The sequence below is a fragment of the Actinia tenebrosa genome, unplaced genomic scaffold, assembly GCF_029948245.1.
Source record: "Actinia tenebrosa isolate PJP-AT-01 unplaced genomic scaffold, QUT_ActTen_1.0 PGA_scaffold0__85_contigs__length_37466705, whole genome shotgun sequence".
In the NCBI taxonomy this organism is placed as follows: domain Eukaryota; kingdom Metazoa; phylum Cnidaria; class Anthozoa; order Actiniaria; family Actiniidae; genus Actinia; species Actinia tenebrosa.
This window is the reverse complement of record NW_028292569.1, coordinates 29,534,062-29,554,621: the sequence shown is the minus strand read 5'-3', so window position 1 is coordinate 29,554,621 and position 20,560 is coordinate 29,534,062. Positions and strand designations below refer to the sequence as shown.

The 20,560-nt window shown below is 38.1% G+C and overlaps 1 protein-coding gene across 1 annotated transcript in view; it reads right to left on the bottom strand.

Annotated features, from left to right (window-relative positions):
• Positions 1-462: 462 nt before the first annotated feature.
• The window catches only part of LOC116297509 (uncharacterized), a 48,178-nt gene continuing 28,080 nt past the window's right edge, over positions 463-20,560 (bottom strand). Inside the window, exons 28-57 of the mRNA XM_031705749.2 lie at positions 20,115-20,211; positions 19,868-19,946; positions 18,712-18,984; positions 18,113-18,375; positions 17,453-17,611; positions 17,106-17,237; positions 15,491-15,719; positions 15,172-15,314; positions 14,044-14,295; positions 13,202-13,485; positions 12,587-12,692; positions 11,395-11,733; positions 10,929-10,970; positions 10,594-10,717; positions 10,431-10,505; positions 9,884-9,955; positions 9,660-9,731; positions 9,368-9,439; positions 8,858-8,929; positions 8,502-8,573; positions 7,616-7,687; positions 7,406-7,477; positions 5,993-7,038; positions 4,769-4,911; positions 4,126-4,254; positions 3,042-3,213; positions 2,555-2,615; positions 2,203-2,395; positions 1,537-1,719; positions 463-829 (exon numbers count right to left, since the gene is read on the bottom strand). Coding sequence (XP_031561609.1) covers positions 707-829; positions 1,537-1,719; positions 2,203-2,395; positions 2,555-2,615; positions 3,042-3,213; positions 4,126-4,254; positions 4,769-4,911; positions 5,993-7,038; positions 7,406-7,477; positions 7,616-7,687; positions 8,502-8,573; positions 8,858-8,929; positions 9,368-9,439; positions 9,660-9,731; positions 9,884-9,955; positions 10,431-10,505; positions 10,594-10,717; positions 10,929-10,970; positions 11,395-11,733; positions 12,587-12,692; positions 13,202-13,485; positions 14,044-14,295; positions 15,172-15,314; positions 15,491-15,719; positions 17,106-17,237; positions 17,453-17,611; positions 18,113-18,375; positions 18,712-18,984; positions 19,868-19,946; positions 20,115-20,211 — 5,151 coding nt within the window. The 3' untranslated portion in view covers positions 463-706. The remainder of the gene's footprint in view (positions 830-1,536; positions 1,720-2,202; positions 2,396-2,554; positions 2,616-3,041; positions 3,214-4,125; positions 4,255-4,768; positions 4,912-5,992; positions 7,039-7,405; positions 7,478-7,615; positions 7,688-8,501; positions 8,574-8,857; positions 8,930-9,367; positions 9,440-9,659; positions 9,732-9,883; positions 9,956-10,430; positions 10,506-10,593; positions 10,718-10,928; positions 10,971-11,394; positions 11,734-12,586; positions 12,693-13,201; positions 13,486-14,043; positions 14,296-15,171; positions 15,315-15,490; positions 15,720-17,105; positions 17,238-17,452; positions 17,612-18,112; positions 18,376-18,711; positions 18,985-19,867; positions 19,947-20,114; positions 20,212-20,560) is intronic.

Here is a 20,560-nt window from a genome sequence, read left to right as displayed (position 1 = left end):
GGCAGGAATGTCGTCAATAAGAATTCGATAGCTTTTATTCGACATTTAGCCTTAGCATATATTCTTGGTAAGAGTACCCTAACAAAAGATATGTTGGTTGACTGTCTGTTATCGTGAACCAACATATCTTTTATTAGTACGCAATCGTTTTTAAGCATCGCTCGCTTTTGGTCAGTCATGCCGGGTCATGCCATCCTTGGTATATCTTTTTTAGAAATGCTAACGGCATTTGCTCGCCAAAATTCGCAAAGGTGTGTGTATATTAATATGTTTTAATTTACATTTGGTTATGTATCATATTTTTCAGGTTGCTTCCATTGAACCTAAAGTGTTCATTTACTTGGCTTAATTACTCAAAGTACATGCGGTGCAGGTTAGAAAGAGAAGAGACAAAGATATTCAAAGAAATGTCAAACATTTCACAAAAAAGGTCCCAGTTGAAAGTTGATTCACAAATACGTGTTTCATACTTCTGTGTTTCTGTATTGCTACAAATCTCACTCAGAATCTCTTATTATCTTCTATTCGGTTTTATATAACATTTTTTAAAGAAAAGTTGCTATTATGTTTTTCAAGTTGCTTCAAAGTCCAATGGGGGATAGTAAAGAGTGGAGGCTAAAACTTTTTTTTTAAAGAAATGTCAAACATCAGTCCTTCACCCCCACGAAAGAGGTACCCCTCTATAAAGGCGATGTTGAAAGTTGATTCACAAATAAGTGTCCCATACTTCTGTGCTGCTCCAGATCTCATTCAGAATCTCTTTGATATGTGACGGGGTTATCATCTTAATAAATACCTGGTCCACGCATAGCTCCATTACACTTTGGATCTAAGAGGAAAAATGCTACAATAGATTAGATTTGAATTCTGAATATGCCTGTTTTGTAAACCTTGGTAAATGAACGATACGCATATTTTGATTTAAAAAATGTGCTGCCTCAATACACCATTCTCATGAATACATAAATATTTATTAAGTATAAGCATATATATTCATTTCTATGTACTTATTGACTGAGTGGGATGGCCGTACGGGAAAATATTTGGCTCGAGGTCCGTACAAATGACCGAGAGCCAAATATTTTCCCTTACGGCCCGACCTAACTTTCCGGCCCGCTTACGTCAACCCGTCCGGCCCCCATCACGTGACTTTTTCCAATGGTTTTATTAGAGCGCGCGAGCAGGGCCGTACGGGTCATATGATAATCTTTCTTATTTGCTTAACAACGGCAATTTCAAAATAAAAATATACAGTCTTCATTTATTTGATAAATGTGTTACCTCGCATAAAATTTGTTGTTCTAATTCCTGTGTTTATCTCTCTCCAGAAACCTATAGCTCTCGCCCTCGTGAGAAACTATAAAAATCTACCTTCATGTCGGAGCAAAATGCACCTTTATTTGTTTAGCTTAGCAGCCGTGGGCCGTTTGAGCTTAAACAATGTTCCCGGATTCAAAAAGGTGGTCCCATGCTCCAGCGCTTATAAATTCATTATTTAATAGCCTTTCAACGAGTGCACTAAAGAAATATACTTGCCTCGATGGACTTGTTCAGAGTTTTGCAGTGACCAATCAGCGTTGACAAGATTTTTCCAAACTGGTAAATGTTCTTAGAGAGCATAAGATCTGCATTTAAAGTTTTATATTTGCCCAAAGACTTTCCAGGCTTTACTTTTTCAGCTCTTGAAAATCCACCAAGAACTGCCAAAATTGGAGGAAACTAAAAATGAGGAAATGATGGAAAACGTAAAACACAAATTATAGAAAAATGAATACAGCCATTAAGAAGACTGACCAAACAAGCAAGAGTGACAATATAAACCTGATCACCACAGTGGCAAGAGCCAAGACAAAAACAACTGTTCGGGCATGCAAAGACGGAATAAAGAATGTTGACGATACCAAAATGATGGTGGAGATAATAGTGGTATCTGTAACGTTATTGCTGGTGATGGATGAATGTGGCGTTGGTGATGATGATGGTGATGGTGATGGTGATGGTGATGGCGATGGTGATGGTGATGGCAATGGTGATGTTGGTGGTGATAGTGATGGTGCTGATATGATATGATGATATTGATAATGGGGATGATGTCTGATGATGATAATAGTGACGATGAAGTGTTTACGGTTGTGCATGGCAATTGCACATGATGCGGACGAAAACAAAAGCTGATGATCTTTGTTTTGAAGGGTAACTCACCCTCAGGCACCTTCCAATAAAGATATTTGATGGTTTAATGTTATTATGCACCACACCATGTCTGTGCAACTCCTCTAGTGCATTACAAAGGTCCAGGGCGATGGCACATAAAGAATCAAAATTTATTGTCGTTTGGCTGTCCTTCAGGTAGTCTTCCAATGATGTGCTGGACACAAAATCGTAGCAGATTAGCCTGATAAGAAAAATTATAGAGATAAGGAGAGCATCAAGAAAATGAAGCTAGTTGTCCCAGAATACAAAACACTGCTATGAATAAGTAGAGGTAGAAGTAGGAAACACTTCCGCTCCCTCACTCAAATCCCATTTCCACTGACATAGGTAAAATACTTACAGGGCATTAGGTTTTATCTGCGGAAGGCTTTCGTTGTTATATCTGATGTTAACTTCACTCGCTACAAAGTTATTTAATAACTATATGGTTAGAGAATGAAAAAATATGATTATCAAGCTGTTTTTTCTCAAATTTATATGGCTCCCACGGCTAGAACTAAGAAGTTTAATAGACAATAGCACGTTTGTATAATCGCGTGATTGACCTCTACTGCTGGACAAACTTTCTTTTGTTCCGTTAATAAGCACCAATTGTCTTTCTATGCTCACGAGGGAATACAAATTTAAATAAGAAAGAAAATTTGCCAAGCAATATGTGTGTGCAAACGTCCTTTTCAAAATCAGCTTCTGCATGCGCATCTTAAGAATAACAAGAATCTGGGGTCGATAGTGTTTCTCACGTATCTTGTTTATAAACCTACAGTCCCCGGCCCCTCTCACCGTCCTTCCGCACATCTAAGTCACGTCCATAAAATTCCTAACCTCACCTCTAGAGTGCCAACAATATTTTAATAAATTTGGGTGTTCGCCTGACGATGTCAGTGATGAAACAATGCTAGTTTCTTTCTTCCATGCCTGTTCGTCTTTCTTGCCCAGATGCTTGATGAGACGCAAGCATATCTCTCCTGGAACTGCTTCCGACCATGCAACGACGAAGCCCTTGCAAAACAATTAGAGCATACATTTGAAGAGGGGGTAATTCAGGGTCCCGGATGGGTGGCACAGTGTACTCAAAGCCCATTTGGCATGCGACACAACCGGGGGAAAAAACACTCGACGCATCTCAATAAATTCTATTCCTATACGAAATCGAGTACGGAAGCCGCATTGGCAAACGTTCAGTTGCGCTGAGTCACTCATGCTACCAAGGTTAAGGAAGATATTTTTCATCAGCAGTAGATTGAATTTTTTTTAGTATTTCTTTGGGAAACACGTAACTTATCTGTGTGTTATATCACCCAGATAAGGTACTTGTTTCCGAATTAATCTCAAGAGCGCCATTGCAAGACACAACTGACTGTAGTCCGCCTGACTTGACCTTCATCAGTATAAAACCCAAGGTTAATTAATCATATATTTAGTAATCCTGGCAATTAATAGCAGAGTAGCATGGCTTCTCGGCAAAAAATTCAACAACTGAAGAGAAAAATCATTTTCGCATATTAGCGTGGTTAGTTTCTTTAACGGTTTATTTCAAGTCTAGGAAGCTCCAGATAATTTTCAAATCTGCTTTTAAATTTTTTTTTCTTCATAGATTTGTGATCGCCTCAAGTACATCTCCATTAAACTGCTTTATTAATAAATCTTTAAAATATATTAAAATATATTAAAAATTTTTTTATTTTTTATTAGCGAATAATATGTATGTATCACAACGCAATTTTAAGAGTGGTTAAAAAAAGCGGGGGCTGGTTTTACTAAAAGAGATGGCGGGTGCCGGCATATACCACCCCCCCCCCCCCCCCCCTTCAAATCGGGTCCCTACTCTGGACAACTGTTTTGACCTCTTCCCTTAGCATAAATTAATGATAAAGACTTGACTTAATCATACTAGCCAGATCTATGCCTTACCATCGAAGCATTCTGCTTGTCATCTTTACAAACATCTGGGATCTCAACGAGCCTCAGGTTCATTGTTGGCATGTATGAAGAACAGTTAGCTGTTGTGGATAAATTTTCTTGAGTAGAACGTTTTGGGAACTGTAAAGTAACATGTAAATTGTGTATTATCTTTCAAATATATTATATTCATTCCTTCATTCAGACCATCCATCCATCCCATCCCTTCCCGACACTCACTCTCTCCCTCCCTCCTTCCATCCTTCCCTCCCTCGCTCCATCCCATCCCATCCCATCCCATCTCATCCCATCTCATCCCATCTCATTCCATATCATCTCATCACATCCCATACCACCCCACCCCATCCTATCCCATCCCATCCCATCCATCCCATCCATCCCATCCCTTCCCAAAACTCACTCTCTCCCTCCCTCCTTCCATCCATCCCTCCCTCGCTCCATCCCATCCCATATCATCCCATCCCATCTCATCCCATTCCATATCATCTCATCACATCCCATACCACCCCACCCCATCCTATTCCATCCCATTCCATCCCATCCCATCCCGTCCCATCTCATCCCATCCTATCCCATTCTATCCCATCCCATCCCCACCCATCCCATCCTATCCCATCCATTATTATGTACTTACATTATTTGCGTTTATTTCCTTCGGAATATCCAGTACAGATCGAGAGTTCGTTGCTACAAGGTTGGTGTAACCAAATCCTGCGGTTGAGTTAATTCTGGATATCCTCGTACTGTCAACGGCGTTAAGTCGAGTGACAGGGATAGCTGTATATAAATAATGAGTATCAGAAATAAAAACATAACAGTGAGTTTGTTTATAATAATGCAAATATGAAATATGCTTTCAGAAGTTGAATCATTTGGTCTTGAAGTTTTCTATTGTTGTATAAACCTTATCGAACTCCCAAAAACCTTTGGGCTGATCAAGGCATGTCTGATTCACAGACCAAACCCTGAAACAACCTCTGGGTTAATTTAAGTCAGAGTATGGCTAACTCACAGATAGAACTCTGAAACAACTATTGGTCTGATGTAAGTCAGGACATGGCTAACTCACACATCGAACCCCGAAACAATCTCTGGGCTGATCTAAGTCAGGGCATAGCTAACTCACAGATAGAACCCTGAATTGACCTCTGGGCTGATCAGTCTAAAACAGGACACAGCTAACTCACAGATCTTACCCCGAAGCAACATCTGAGCTGATCTAAGTCAAGGGAAGGCTATCCAACAAATCGAACCCTTGAGCAACTTTTGGGTTGATCTAAGGCTGGGCACGGCTAACTTAAGATCGAATTGAAATTTATTGTATTGGGAGAAAAAGCAGAGACACTGGAGAAATCGAACGCGAGACCACTAAGTACAACAACATTTGCTAACTTTTATCAAGCTTACACCCTATAGTTTTAAAGTTTCATGAGAATATGAACTAAGAGAAGGAATCCCCGTGCCCCATCATGTGCACACTTTGATGCTAGTTTTAGAATCCGAACTATTTTTTACTCGTTACCATGCCCGCGCGACGATCATGCTTCCTTTCCGAATCCGGTGAAAACATAAACAAACATTATGTAATGGCGGCAAGTCTTGTTTTTAGGACGCGAGAGCGCCATATTTCTCTACGTCTACGACAAAAACAAAGCCGGGCTTTGTCTACTGCAAAACTGGAAGGGTAGGCACCCTGAAGAAATAAACCAATCAGGTTCTTCGCTTAAAATATCTCACTTAAAAATAGCATCAAACTGTGCACATGATGGTTACAAGGCTATATAGCTAGGATACCTTCTCTTACTTCATATTCTCTTGATAGTTTTACATAGTTTTAACTTTAGTAATTCATACTTACTGGACGGTGAAGTCAAGAACGTTCTGCTGAGCCATTTGTCTCTCAATGTTTTATTAAACTTCAGTCGGTTATGTAAAAGCGGTGTAGAGAATGTGTAAAGGATTGGGTTAATGGACGAGTTAACAGGAAGCACAAACACAGCCAACCAGGCATAAACCTGTTGTTCTGGATCATGAAACAGGTCCAGCAAGGAAAGAATCCCGATGATAATAACCGGCATCCAGCAAAAGAAATCTGTGGCGATGATGAACGCCATCCGCTTCGCCATCTGAGATTCTCTACTCATTACTGTCGAACGTATCGAGGAAGAAATTCGTTTTACAGTTATGAACATTAAAATATAAGCTACGAGGATGAAGGTGAAAGAAATTAAATTGAGTACGATGAAGATTATCACTGAATATTCCCATCCGGCAAGTTTGTCTCGTGTAAGCTGCAAAGGAAGACATAAAGCTGACCGTCCATAATAACCAACTCGTCGCGATTCATCGTGAAAATAGCTAACATCGAGAAGAGGAATGACAGAAAGCAAAATTCCGATTGTCCATATAAGTGCTACTATGAAACAAGCCCCTTTCATTCTTAACTTTCCAAAACGGAATGGAAATACGATGCTTTTGAAACGATCTGCTGTTATTAGTGTCAGAAGGAGAACCGACGCTTCACTTGACAACAGCGATAAAGCCCCTGCGAGTTTACAGGTCTTCCCAGTTCTCCATGTGAAGTCATGCTTGAAGTACTCTCCTTGGAATGTAACGTCTTTTATCGCAAGTATTAGCATGTATACTCCCATTAGGAAGTCTGCAACTGCAAGGTTGGTGAGCAAAAAGGAATGAACTTTGTTGTCTTCTTTAAAAACTGAACGCAGAATCACGACAAAGAAGTTGCCAAGTAAGGCCGACAGACCGAGAATCCAGATGAAGATTTGTAGCGTTTTATTTTTCATCAGATCTGAGCAGCTTGAGAAGAAATCTTTTGGTGAGATGCATTTTACATTCGGGATAGCTTTCTTGGCATAGCAACAGAGAAAGAACCCATCCACGTGCCTGCAAAAAATAATATAAAAAATTGTAGTTTAGTATTAGGGTGAATTATTACCTTGTTACTCCAAACGAGGAAGCATCATCATCATTACCATCGTCATCGTCACCACTACCATTACCATCATTTTACTACCACCACCGTCATCATTATAAAAATTATCCGTTCTCATCATGTTTTCGCACGCGGCGCACGATCTGTTAGGAAGGAGATCGTTGCTCCAGAAAAGGCACAGTTCTTCGGGCAAGATTCGTTCCACAAGCCTGCATCTTGGATTGGTGCAAACCAATGAGACTTCCAATAGCAACCAAAGCAACAACAGAAGTAGCAGCAGCAGCATTAGCAACAACGACGAAAAAAGACATTACTTACAACTCCTTCAGTGAAGTAAGTGATTTAAAGATGTTCGGAGATAAGGTTATTGGAAGGTTGTTTTCCAGGTACCTTAAAAGCAAATAAAAGGTGCATAAGGTATAGCTAACTGAAACGTTTGGAAGCCAATGTCGAGGTCCAGGGCCATTAACTGAGTATATGTATGCTGATTACGAGAGAGTGAGTATGTAATTAATAAGAAATACTTACAATTTTTCAAGAGAAGTTAAACCTTCAAACATTGCAGCACTGAACACTTTGATCTTGTTGTGGCTTAAATTTCTAAAAAAGCAATACATTGATAACATGCAGTACAAGTATAATTCATTTCACCATAGGATTTTCCATACACAATTGACACAGGATTCCGGGAATTGTGAGAGTGAGTCTTGCTAGTGTAGAAATCCATAAAACAAAAGAATTTCCTTACTCTTGAGGGTTGGAATCTTTTCTTTTTTTTAATATTTAAAAAGGGGTCTATAAATACCAACCGTCCTATTATTCAAGAATGCTTTGCGTGTCCGACAATTTGAATACTCTAAGTCAATAGACCTCGTTACTTTGGGCGTAATGTTTTCCCATTTCAGAACACATAAGAAGACACATGAATATGGATACAACTCAAACGAAAAATCTTATTTCCAAGTAGTATTACACGTTATCTGGAATAGACCCTTTGCAGATTAGTAATCACGTGCTTATCAATTGACTGAGAGAAAATGAATTAACATCTTGATTCCCATGGGTGAAATATACTGGTGAGCAAACAAACTTTCTACAACCTGTTTCGAGAGATCGTAATAAGACTGCATATCGTGACACACTGGTTACACATTGTTTCATTCAGTTCTTTACAAGTAGCTAAAAATAATCACCAATTTAACCAGACTAAAAACATTTGCTCACAAGTACAGACACGTGACCGTTAACTGCAAAGGCCCTATTGCAAAATTTAACTCCCAAGGTAAAAAGTTCAATTGCCACTTTAGACCCTTCGTGAGAAGTCCCAATTGAAATTAAATCCTTGCTATGTTAATATCTTATTCTAGATTTCTATTATAACATGAAGTTCAGAAAATATATAATGCAAGCTCACAGTATCTTCAGGTGTTTTAGATTCCTGAATAACTCATCTGGGATTTCTTTGAGGTCGTTGTGATTGATGTACCTGTAAAAATATATCGGGTCACTGACATTAGATAAAGATATTTGTTTACGATAGACAAACGATTTGGCCATTTATAGAATTCTAGTAATGGAAAATCAACATTTAAATTAAGCTCTTTGTTCTAATTCATCTCCAGATATAAGCCAAGTTGATCAAATCCAACAGCTACTTTTTTCTTTTACATTTTTTTGCTGGTTCAGCAACATAAATTCACAGGAGAAATATTGTTCAGCTAATAATTACTTGGCTATAACTCTATTTTGAATTGTACCATCTCTACTTACAGTGAAGTGAGATTCCTGTTATTCTTGAATGTTGTTGGTTCAATCGATGTCAGTCTGTTTGCCCGAAGGCTCCTTGATAATAAAATAATTGCATTGTATTAATAATGGCGGGAACTGATCACGTGATATGTTAGTGGCTTCAATTGTGACTTTTGCTTTCCCTTTAGTATTCCCAATCTGGGGTTAGAGCAAAATAATTCCGTTCCCCTAAAGATTGGCATTCCAGTTTGTTTTTCTTTTCATCGTTTTGGTCCCAAGGTAGGGATTTAGTTTTTTACAATTTAATTCTAATATTGAACAATATCTTTTTATAGATGCTTTGCACCGTCACGTGATGGCAGCCATGACAGGAGGCAGGAACAATTGAAAATGTTCTAATCTGGTTTACATGAAAAATAATTCATTTTCTAGGGGAGAAAAGACTGTATTATTGTGCCTGCTGTCGTCATTGCTGCCATCACGTGATGGTGCAAAGCTAAGCCTCTATAGTCTATAATTTTATCAACATACAGTGACGACAATGATGCTTGAGAACTCAAAAGTGTTGAGGGAATGTGTGAAAGGAGATTATTGCTGAGGTCCCTGTAAAATAAAGAAACATATTGAAAATAATAAGTACAAAGAGTCATGATTTGGAAAAGTTTAGGTGAGTAGAGTCGAGGCGAGGCGAGGCGAGGCGAGGCGAGGCGAGGCGAGGCGAGGCGAGGCGAGGCGAGGCGAGGCGAGGCGAGGCGAGGCGAGGCAAGGCAAGGCAAGGCAAGGCAAGGCAAGGCAAATCAAGGCAATAAAGAAGATCACTTACAAGGTGGTTAGTTGTGCCAATCCGCTAAACGTTTTCCCAGTCAACGAAATCAGAAAATTATAGTTTAGCCTCCTAAAAAGGGTCAGAAAAAAAACTTATTACAATCACAGACAAAAACTTTAATTATAGCATCGTTTCTTTATGAATATACAGTTTAACAAAATCAAGAGAAAGGAATTTCTGCTGTGATATCCAGTGACATCTGATATATTTCGTACACTTACAGTGTTTTAAGTCGCGTCAAGTTTTGTAAAGCTGAAGCATGGATATCTATAATGATGTTATGCGATAGATCTCTGCAAACAAGAAAAAATAATAATGTCTTATTCATATTGATGGGTTGCAAGCATTCCTAAGAGAGTCAAAAGACAAAAACATGACGGCCATTGTGGTGCCGTTAACAATGGATGCTAATGAGAAATCTTTTGGTGTGAAATGATATCTTCCGGGTGATGTAGAAATATTTCGTTATATGGCACCAAGATGGTCGCGATGACGTAACGTGCAATCGAAGAATATAGGAAATAAAAGCTAGAAAAAGTTCAACAAAAGAAAATAAATCACCAAAAACTGAAATGAATAATATAACTTTATAAACAAAATAATCATGTATATCATAATATTTGAATACTGTTCCACACTGCGCTAAACTACCAGGAATATTGCTGACGATGGCGCGATGTTTTAAGCCAAAGACATGTGAAGTTTTCGTGTACTGTGCACGCTGACCAGAATTGTGCTAGCATGGGATAGACCAGGCGCAATACTTACAAGTACTCTATATTCTTGGAATTTCCATTTGAAGTTTCTGCCGGTAGTCGGTCAATTCTGTTTTTGCACAGCATTCTGTGAATAAAGGATTGCATACATATTGATGCTAATGGTGAAAGGCAGTAAGTTTTAAAATATTTGCGCAAAATAAAGGGTGACTCACAATGCTCTGGTATTTTCGGGGACGTCTGCAGGAATTGTGGTAAGCGTCACTCCCCGGCGTGTAGTGATCATAATGCTTTCTGGATCACTGGACATAAGACTGCATTCACAGTTTAATGGACAACCTGAAAAATTCGTACAGTAACGAGAAATCCTAAAGTAAAAAAATATATAGCATGCAACAAATATTTTTTTGAAATAGCTGTATAAAGTTCACAACTTCAACAAGACAGACATTGTAAAATGACATGAAAATAAGCAATGTAAAATGACATATGGAAATAATCTACACAGTTTTAAAAGCTCTTACAAGCGCTACCAGTTGCCATTACTGACCTTCGTAGGAGGTGCATGTTTCGTTTGTTATAACCTTTCGCTCTAATAATTAAACAAACAAATAAATAAAGGAAGGAAGGAAGGAAGGAAGGAAGGAAGGAAGGAAGGAAGGAAGGAAGGACATAAATAAGGTTATAAATGTTCTCTCTAAACTAGGTATGCGATGTTTACAAGTGGGATATTCCATGGAAGTGTCATTACGTGAAATGACACGTAGTCTGAATGGGAAAACATTATGCTCAAGCTAAATAGTCTATTAGACAAGAAACTGAAAAAACCGCAATGCTTTATTTGAACTAATGGTCAAATGGAATAATTTTTGTTATTTTCTTGTGTTTTTTTTGTTTTTTGTTTTTTGTTTTGTTTTTGTTTTTTTTGTTGTTTTTTTTTTTTTTTTTTTTTTTTTTTTTCCCTGCATTTTTAATGCAGAAAAAAATATGAATGTTTATTTTTTATTGTTCCTTACTTGGTATAGCCTCGTATCGCGCCTTAAAACCAGTTCGAATGATATCCTCATCGCTTTTGAAGACCACGATCATAACATTGTTTGATGAGTCAACGAACTGTGGATAACGGGAACCACAATATTTCCCAATCCTCTTTATTTTTCCAGCATCATAGACTGAGACGGAATCCTTTACACATACTTGATCGTCTTCAAAGTCAAAGGATAGGAAATAGAGACGAATAAAGTGATCTGGTTTGACTTTGATGTACCAGGTGGATTGCTCGTTGAGGGTGTAGTACCCGGGATAGAATGAAGAATGAAGAATACCGCTTGGCTTTGACAGGCGTTTGAAGTAAACTAAGAAAGTAATAAAGGGGTTGGATAGAAGATTTTGAATACAATTACTGTGGTTTTTTATATTCTGCGAACTCGGTAGTTGCGAGTTGCACGCTGGATTTTGGTTTTTCGCTGCCGTCAATCAAAGATAATCAGTCAGAACCTTTTATGTCAGTCTTGACTGGCGGTAGTTAAAAACAGTTTCACAACAAGCAGTTGAAATGTCAGAATATGGAAAACCGCAGTAATATAGCTTGCTTTCTTCTAACATGTGGAACATACAGCTATTTCAAAAAAGGTTGAATGGGCCAATGGAGAATGGCGATCAGTGATTGGCGATTGCATGCATGACCGAAATGAACTGAGGGGTAATGAGAAGTTCTTTATAATCATTTCTGTAGTACCTAAACAATGCCTGCATTATTCAGCAATTGCTTTCAATAGCAAGTTGATGCGGTTGGCATTCTATTCATATCTGCTTGATAGTGTGACCACAGTTCCTTTCGGTCGTGCAATCTCCAATCAATGATCGCCATGGGCCTTATTCACGCGGCAGCCATGTTGGATTGAACAATAGATTCCACCACATCTAACCTCAAATTCACGCGCTTGAGAATTAATTTATGCTGGGGAAACAAAGGTTTTTATTGTCATGAGAATAAGCATGGCCGCCGTGTGATAAAGGTCCAATCGCCGTTCGCTGTTCATCCTTCAACCTTTTTTGAAATAGCGTTATGCAGCACACACTAATCCTAACCAACAATATCACTTTTCAAACAGAAATGCCGTTTGGTTTTGACAGGTGTTTGAAGTAAACTAACAAGAATAAGGGGCTGGATATAATATAATAATGGTGATAGTTATATGCCGTTACCTCTGTTCACATTCGTATTCAATGTTTCACAATAGCCATCTGCAACATTTATTCCTTTGACTGCGATATAACCCGGCTCGTTCCCCTGAGTTCCTTCTAGGGAAATCTAAAGAGAAAAATAATTAATGGTTACATTAAACCAAGAAAAACCGTTGGATAATCATAGAGTTCAGTTCTTATGACTGTGAAATGGAACGGTTACGGTACGAAAATGGTAACACGCTCAAAACCAATCACAGAGCACAAGATCTTTGCTAATCAAAAGGTTCAGCCATGGTACCGTCACAGTAACGGAACGGTACGTATACTGAAATGGCAACATCTTCTGAACCAATCACAGTGCACCAAATCATTGCGAACCAAAATGCTCAGCCATGGTACGGTTACGGTAACGGAACGGTTGGTACAATAACATCTTCTGAACCAATTACAGAGCCCCACATCATTGAAATCAAAATGTTCAGCCATGGTACGGTTACGGTAATGGAACAGCACTGAAATGGCAACATCTTCAGAACCATTTACACAATTACACAGTCCACGAGATCTTTGCCATGACATGGCATGGTTACGGTCACGACACAATGTCAGTCAAAATTTAGAAAAAGTACAAACCTTGAATTCAGATACACCTGAAATTGATGCCTTCCCATAATGCCATGCAGAGTCTGTACTGTTCGATGTATTAACAAACCACACTAGTCTCTTAACAAAGTTGTCCACTTTTAAATGCTGATATATACGCAGTTTACGAGTTCCTGGTCCGTATATCAAATACAGGAACCTCAGACACTGACCATAAGAAAGGTGCGAGCTTCGGAAGATTGGGCTCATGTAGATAGATGACATCATACCAGGATCACTTGCAGCATTGTCTGACGCCATAAAAACTCTTACGCCTGACCAATAAAAAATTGTAATTTGACTTTGAAATAATGAAAAAAATTCATATATATATATATACAAGTTAATGTTTACTGGTTAGGTATGAAAAACATCGTGCGATCTGATTGGCTGCGCGACTAGGCTGTATTTGCTATTTTTGCTCTCGGTCCGGTATCCTAGGTCCGGTTGTACGAAGGGTTGATAGCGCTCTCCAACGGACAAATCCTTATCCAGTGGATAAGTCGATGCTGATATCCAATAAATTTATCCACTGGATAAGATTTATTCGTCGGATAGCGCTATTCACCCTTCGTACAACTGGGCCCTGGCTGATAACGCCATTCGCGCGCCCTAAGAAAACAATTCAAACTACCAAACAAGGGTAAGTAAATTAGCCAGCCTAGCCTCCCTCAGTACTCGTTGAGGTCCAAAAGTGAAAGTCAACGTTATAGAAAATGTGATTTTTTTGCAGACATGCTCGAAAACAAAAAATCTCTTCCATTGCTAACAATTCCTTCTTTCTTCGAATTTTGAACCGTTGAATAATGATAAAGAATTCTATGCTAAATTACCTTCCATGTCTTTACATGAAGCGGACTGTCTTACAGTTACATTCCCAACGAAGAAATCTTTAAAGAGATCCCAGCTCATGAGTGGTTTACTTAGCTGACCTCCACACCCAAGTTTCATAAGCTTGATATCTTTCACTGAGATCAAGTAAGTCCATATGTTAACGTCACTAACTGTTCCAACAAACTGACCAACATTGCCATTAACCAAGCGAGAATAAGACGATGTTGCTCCTATAATAAATTCTCCATTTCCTGAAAAGAAAAAAAAAAAAAAGTAGTAACAAAGTATGCTTTAAAAAACTTGCCATAGTCTTTTAGCTTACTTGTCTAACTCAATAACAATTCACGAGTACAAAACTAAGAAAATCCCTAGCGTAAAGGTTTGGAAATGTGATCTTAATAGACCCTTTTCGAGTTCCAATTAAATTACCGCTGTGTTCCTTGATTACAGACTCATTTACTCAGCCTTAGCCTCGATTTTGTGTAGAATATTAACGTGTTTCAGCCAAGACCCGTCGAATTTCAAAGTGTTTGTTACGTTGGAGTTGTGCATTCTTGACTTTACCGTTGGTATTTGTGAATATTTAAACACTGATTCGAGGCTAAGCCTGTGCAAATGAGTCTGTAATCAAGGAACACAGCGGTAATTTAGAACTCGAAAAGGGTCTATTTAGATCAAATTTGGGCAACTTATGTTTTGAATTTCTCCAAGAATTATTAATAGTCTAAAAATTTCCAAGAATAATTAATAGTTTGAGAAGCAATATTAAGAACTTGGAAGAGTGTTTCAGCTTCGGCTCCGCCTCGTTTTTTTCCAGCCAACTTCTCGGTATTTGGAAATCGGATGAAACGCTCTTTCACGTAAATATCTTAAATTTCTAATCAGAATTCATATTATTAATAGTATTTCATGTTTTGTGTTTAATTTTTGTAATTTAGACGTTTCGACCTTTTACCAATGCCTTCCTAAGTACAAATGATAGCTTGGGTCTTAAAAAATTACATTCCAGGCATCTAATTTTTATACTACGTCAGTCTGATTAACTTGTCGATGCGGTCTTTTGGACGGGGAAAGAGGCTGCACAATTTCACGTGTTTTGATATAAAACATGGTAGCTAGATAGATACCTGGAATCACATATCCTCGTGCAAATGAAGTTCCTTTATATTGTGTTCCATCAACAACTAACGCGATGAAACCATCTTTATTATTCCATCTAATGCAAACATGATGCCAAATGCCATCGTTCAAGAAGATGTTGAGTTTTTTACTAGTTGGGAATAAAAAAGAACAAAATAAACAAAAACAAATTGTATTGTAGGCGAGTAAACAGGGAGGTGGAGATGGATGAATAACCTAAAATGGCAAAATTGTCTCGGTAAAGAATTTTTCAACTTTAAAAGACAAGTTAATGGAAATACTTTACAGTGGAATAAAATTACTTACGAATATGTCCGGCCTACATGAACGAAGATATTTCGGTAATCAAATAGTGCTACAGCAATAACATAGCTACCAGCATCTTCAGAATACACTCGATAAACAAACGGGGTACCAGCATTTTTTTGGTCTTTGGTTTTCAGCCACATGCATATAGTCAATGACGTCATATCCGGTAAGCCAGTGTAGTTGATGTACCCAGAATGATTTTCTGAAAAGCTTGCTTCATAATCACCTGGAAGTAGATGGGGTTGGTATGTTATGTGTTTGGCAAAATGGCCTACTGACTGTCCTCAGGGTTCGTGCTAGGTTCCCAAGAAATTATTCAAGGAGTTTTCAAGGAGTATTCAAGGACCAAAATGACATTTTTCAAGGAGTAACTCTTAAGAGGGTTTTATTTGGGTATTAATAAAAGTGAAGAAAATGCCAATGCTAATCGAGATGTGCGAATTTGTCACGTGATATCCACGGCACATTGAGCCACTAAGTTCTGGAAACTTAAAAAATAATAGAAAAAGACGCTTCTCCCGAGACGTAGTGAAAATCTCTAATTTTAACCAATGACAACGACTCATGTTTCACATATCTTCAAAGCTTTACTGATATTTTTTCATGGACAATTTTTTTCAAGGAGTATTCAATGACATTTCCACTTTTTTTCTATTTTCAAGCAGTTTCAAGTGCCCTTGAAAATGCATTTTAAATTCCAGCACTTTTTAAGGAGTTCAAGGACCTGCACGAACCCTGTGTCCTTTAACTTGTGTGAGCGTTTATTTCGGTTGGTCTTTTGGTTATGTTATAATACTACAACAGTTTCGAATGCATAACGCTGTTTTTGAAGACCACGGACTCATTGGCACAGGCTTACCCTCGTTTATAAGTCGTCTATTCACAGATACCATTAAAAGTATTTCAAAACATTGTTATTGTTCAACATGCACATTCATTACATTACAGTTGACTTTTGCAATAGTTTTCCCTTAAACTAGGCTAAACCTGTGCTAAGCCTGTGCAAATAAATTGCTCTTAAACGACGATAAACCTGTACAAATGCAGTCATAGAACACAGAAAAGAACAGTCCTATTCCGAATGAGGAAAGGGACCATTCAGTCTAGTGTATTTTCGTAGGTTGGATCCATATTATATAGCAAATAAGGTGTTAACAACCTTGTTTTTAAATACTCATTCCGGGCACATTTTACCTGATTATGGATGTTTAGCCCGAAAGCTCGGAATGAATATTTAAAAACAAGTTTGTTGACACCTAATTTAGTACATAGTAATTCAGTCGTTTGTATGGTCGGTTGGTCGGTTGATTATTAGACATTGATAGTTGACCTGTCGGTTTTTTAGTCGGTTGTTTGGTTGGTCGGTCGGTCGGTCGTTTGCTTGTAAGCAGTGAAAGATGAATGATTGACGTCTGGGTTTTTAGGTCGGTAATTCGAACAGTTTGATGGTTGGTGGTCGTTTGGTAGCAAAAACGGGGAGTCGGTTGCACTGTGGGTTTATAATTGGTTGGTTGGTTTGTTGGTTGCATTGGTAGTTTGTTGGTTTGTTGGTTTGTTACTCGGTCATCAAGTATAAGATAAAATAATAATACACATTACTATTAACAGAAACCTGGGTTAGAAGAATATACCAACTTGACCTTCATCATGTCTTGAAGTGTTCCTCGTTTCCACTGGTTACCACTACTGCCAACTTTCTCCCAGCCACACCAGTTGTCCTTGACATTACCGCACTCTTCATCAACTGAAAATATCAACAAAGATGACCACAAGGATAAGGACAAGGACGAGGACAGGGACAACGACAAGAACAACGACAACGACAACGACAACGACAACGACAACGACAACGACAACGACAACGACAACGACAACGACAACGACAACGACAACGACAACGACAACGACAACGACAACGACAACGACAACGACAACGACAAATATGACAACAGAAGATACCTTTGCACTTCCCATCTATAGATTTAGATGTAGTTCCACACATGAACCCCGACTCACGGTAAACACAAGTATCATACGACTGGTTTTTATATGTGTAAGGGAACACACAACAGTCATCAGTAATTGTCGATCGGATCGGACACATCTCTCTTGATGGACCTTTGTTAAGTGAAAGGATAAAAAAAAAAAGTAAATGAGCATCATATTGTCTCATGCGGCACAAATAATATACTAATTTTATCAGTATATTTATCTGCAAATACTAAGACATCAAGAAATGTTGGAACTACCACAATAAAGAAGGCGACGTCAGAAGAATGATTAAATATTCGTTCATAGTGTCAATAATGATGATGATGACTGACGATGATATGAATGATGATGGATGAGGATAATGGTAATAATGATGATGATGATGATGATGATAATAATAATAATAAAGTCATAAATAAGTGTTGTCAATGAAACTGGCCATGTACGATGCATGATAATAATGAAATTAATATGAAGGCCTATTTTTGTCTAAAGGTAGGTTGACCTTACTAGTTCTAACTCCTTTGTCTTGTTGCCTCTTGGAAAGTGAAACTAACGACTTGCCCCTAGCACCAGGGACAACCTGCCTTCAAGTCAACAGTGCCCAATAAACATAACATTACTTACTATACAGCAAGCGCATTGTATGGTAATCTATCGCACGATCAAAGACCATCAAATCTCTCAAACATCCACGCAAAAATTGATTAGTGTCCTTTTTGGCGCCAATCTCGAAGGAAGTGTGGCCTGTCAGTTTTAAATCAACATCCATGTTGTGAGGGAGTCCCTTCATTGTCTTAAGCAAGGCGTTCTCGTACAGGTATGCAGAACGCGACTGTCGGTCCCAAACAAAGCCAACGTGTTTCCATCCTTTGGATGTGCTCAGTGCACTGACAAAAAAAATCAAAGATATATCAATAACCTCATATTTGTGATAACAGTACGTTAACACCTATGATGACAACGGTAGACTATTACAACATAAAAAATATATTACAACATAAAAAATCTATTACAACATAAAAATATATTACAACATAAAAATCTATTACAACTTAAAAATCTATTACAACATAAAAATCTATTACAACATACAAAACTTTTACAACATTAAAATCCTGGACAATAAATGGATAATAAATAATAAAGAAAATAACATCATCTTTTTGCCGCCTAATAAACATTCGCATTTGTTTAAAAAATCAAAGTTTCTTAGCTCAACTTACGTAGTCAAATGGATAAGTGTATTGACGTTACCCTTCCCACGCAATTCCGCCATAAGATTTCCTTGATACACATAGAAACGAAACTGAAACGGGTCGGTCCAGTCAGAATAAATATGATTCATGACGCCTGTATCCATGAACATCACCCAACACGTAATAGAAAAACTCGTCAACCGTATATCAATAGCAGGAGTCTCTAGGTAGGCTGTCTTCCCGTCTAGGCATGTTACGAAACGACCTCGGTCTCTGAGGTATGTTACTGCTCCTACAGGTCTAAAAGTTAGAGATGCAAATCAGTGACGTTCAGCGACGGTAATTGACAAAGTGTACTACCGAGGGGCATTTAGCACTAATAAACGTAGAAAGGGAATGTAAGAGATATGACTATGAAATACTAGGGTGAGTTTTCGACAGTGCTGCTATTTGTGCATCGTTTAATATCAGTCGCAACACTGAGTTTTGAATTCATGCTTCTCAGGGTTAGCTTCCATTCTGTTGTTGCTGTTACAGCTGTTTTTGTTGTTTGGGTTTTTTATTGTTATTGTTTTCTTGTTTGTTTGGTGTTTTTGGTTTTTGTTGTTGCTACTTTTATTATTCACCATTTTTCGTACATCGGTTCACTGGTCAAACACAAAGCGCCCAAGCGAGGCGCCAAGGTACTTTCAAAGGATTATTCAAATTTAAACCTTGCAACCTCGACTCAATGCTTTGTGTTTGACCAGTGAACTTATGCATGGAAAATAATGAATTGTTGTGTTATTGTTGTTTGTCGTTGTTGTTGTTGATGTCGTTGTTGCTACTACTGTTGCTGTTGCTTCTGCTGTTTTTGCTGTTGCTATTTCTCTTTCTGGTGTTTCTTGTTTCTGCTGCAATCGCTGTTGTCACTGTTGTTGCTTGCTGCGTTGCTTGCTGCTGTTCTGTTGCTGCTGTTGCTTTTGTCATAGCTTGTTGTTGGTTTTCCTGCTTCTGTTTGTTATAATTGGTTCTGGTTTTTATTGTAATTATATATGGCAGTTTCGATATTTGTCTGATAAAATATGCAGCCCGTAAAGTCCTCCACTGTAATGTAAAGCGCATTGAGACATTGTGAAATGCGCTATAGAAGAACCCCATTATTATTATTATAAAGCATGTTGTATACCTTTTCAATACTTACTTTACATCATTATCTGATTTATCTAGTTTCCAATGTTTGATAGCACCGAATGTCTCTTTGTAGATTTCAGGAGGATCAACTACAAAAACAAGCAAATGCCTTTAGCTAGTTTTTCCAATCATGAAAAATAATATGTGAGTTGAGGTAAGTAAGTCACTGACGATTTCCTCAAACTCATACCAACTTTCAACAAAAGGTTTGAACAAGCGGAATAACTTCATTAAGGTGGACGAATGAATATACATACCATATCTTGGTATGATATCACAGGTTTCTTTAGAGAAGACGATGTCATCTATTCCTAATTTTGGATACTTGGTGACTTTTCTTCCTTCAATTACCACCTGAGAAGATCAAAAAAGACATACGCTTTATTTATCTTCCACTATCGAGAAATACGGTTATTATTTAGCATTCTTCTGGCCTGAAAGTCGTTTTTCGTACAAATAATATCAAACTTTAAAGATCTAGGTAAGGTGACAACTTAAAGTCTTATTTGACAATGAAATGGAATCTATAACACCACGCGTGTGCGTGCTGAATTTGTTTGATGTGTTGTGCTCTCCCTTGCCACGAGGGCTTTTCTCCGGGTTCTCAGGTAAAAACCAAAGTGTGAGTTGTGTATATTGTATATTAGCGTGTTGCAGAGCGAGTGAGTATTGAGTGAATCTGTTTTACATCTTCAGACATCCA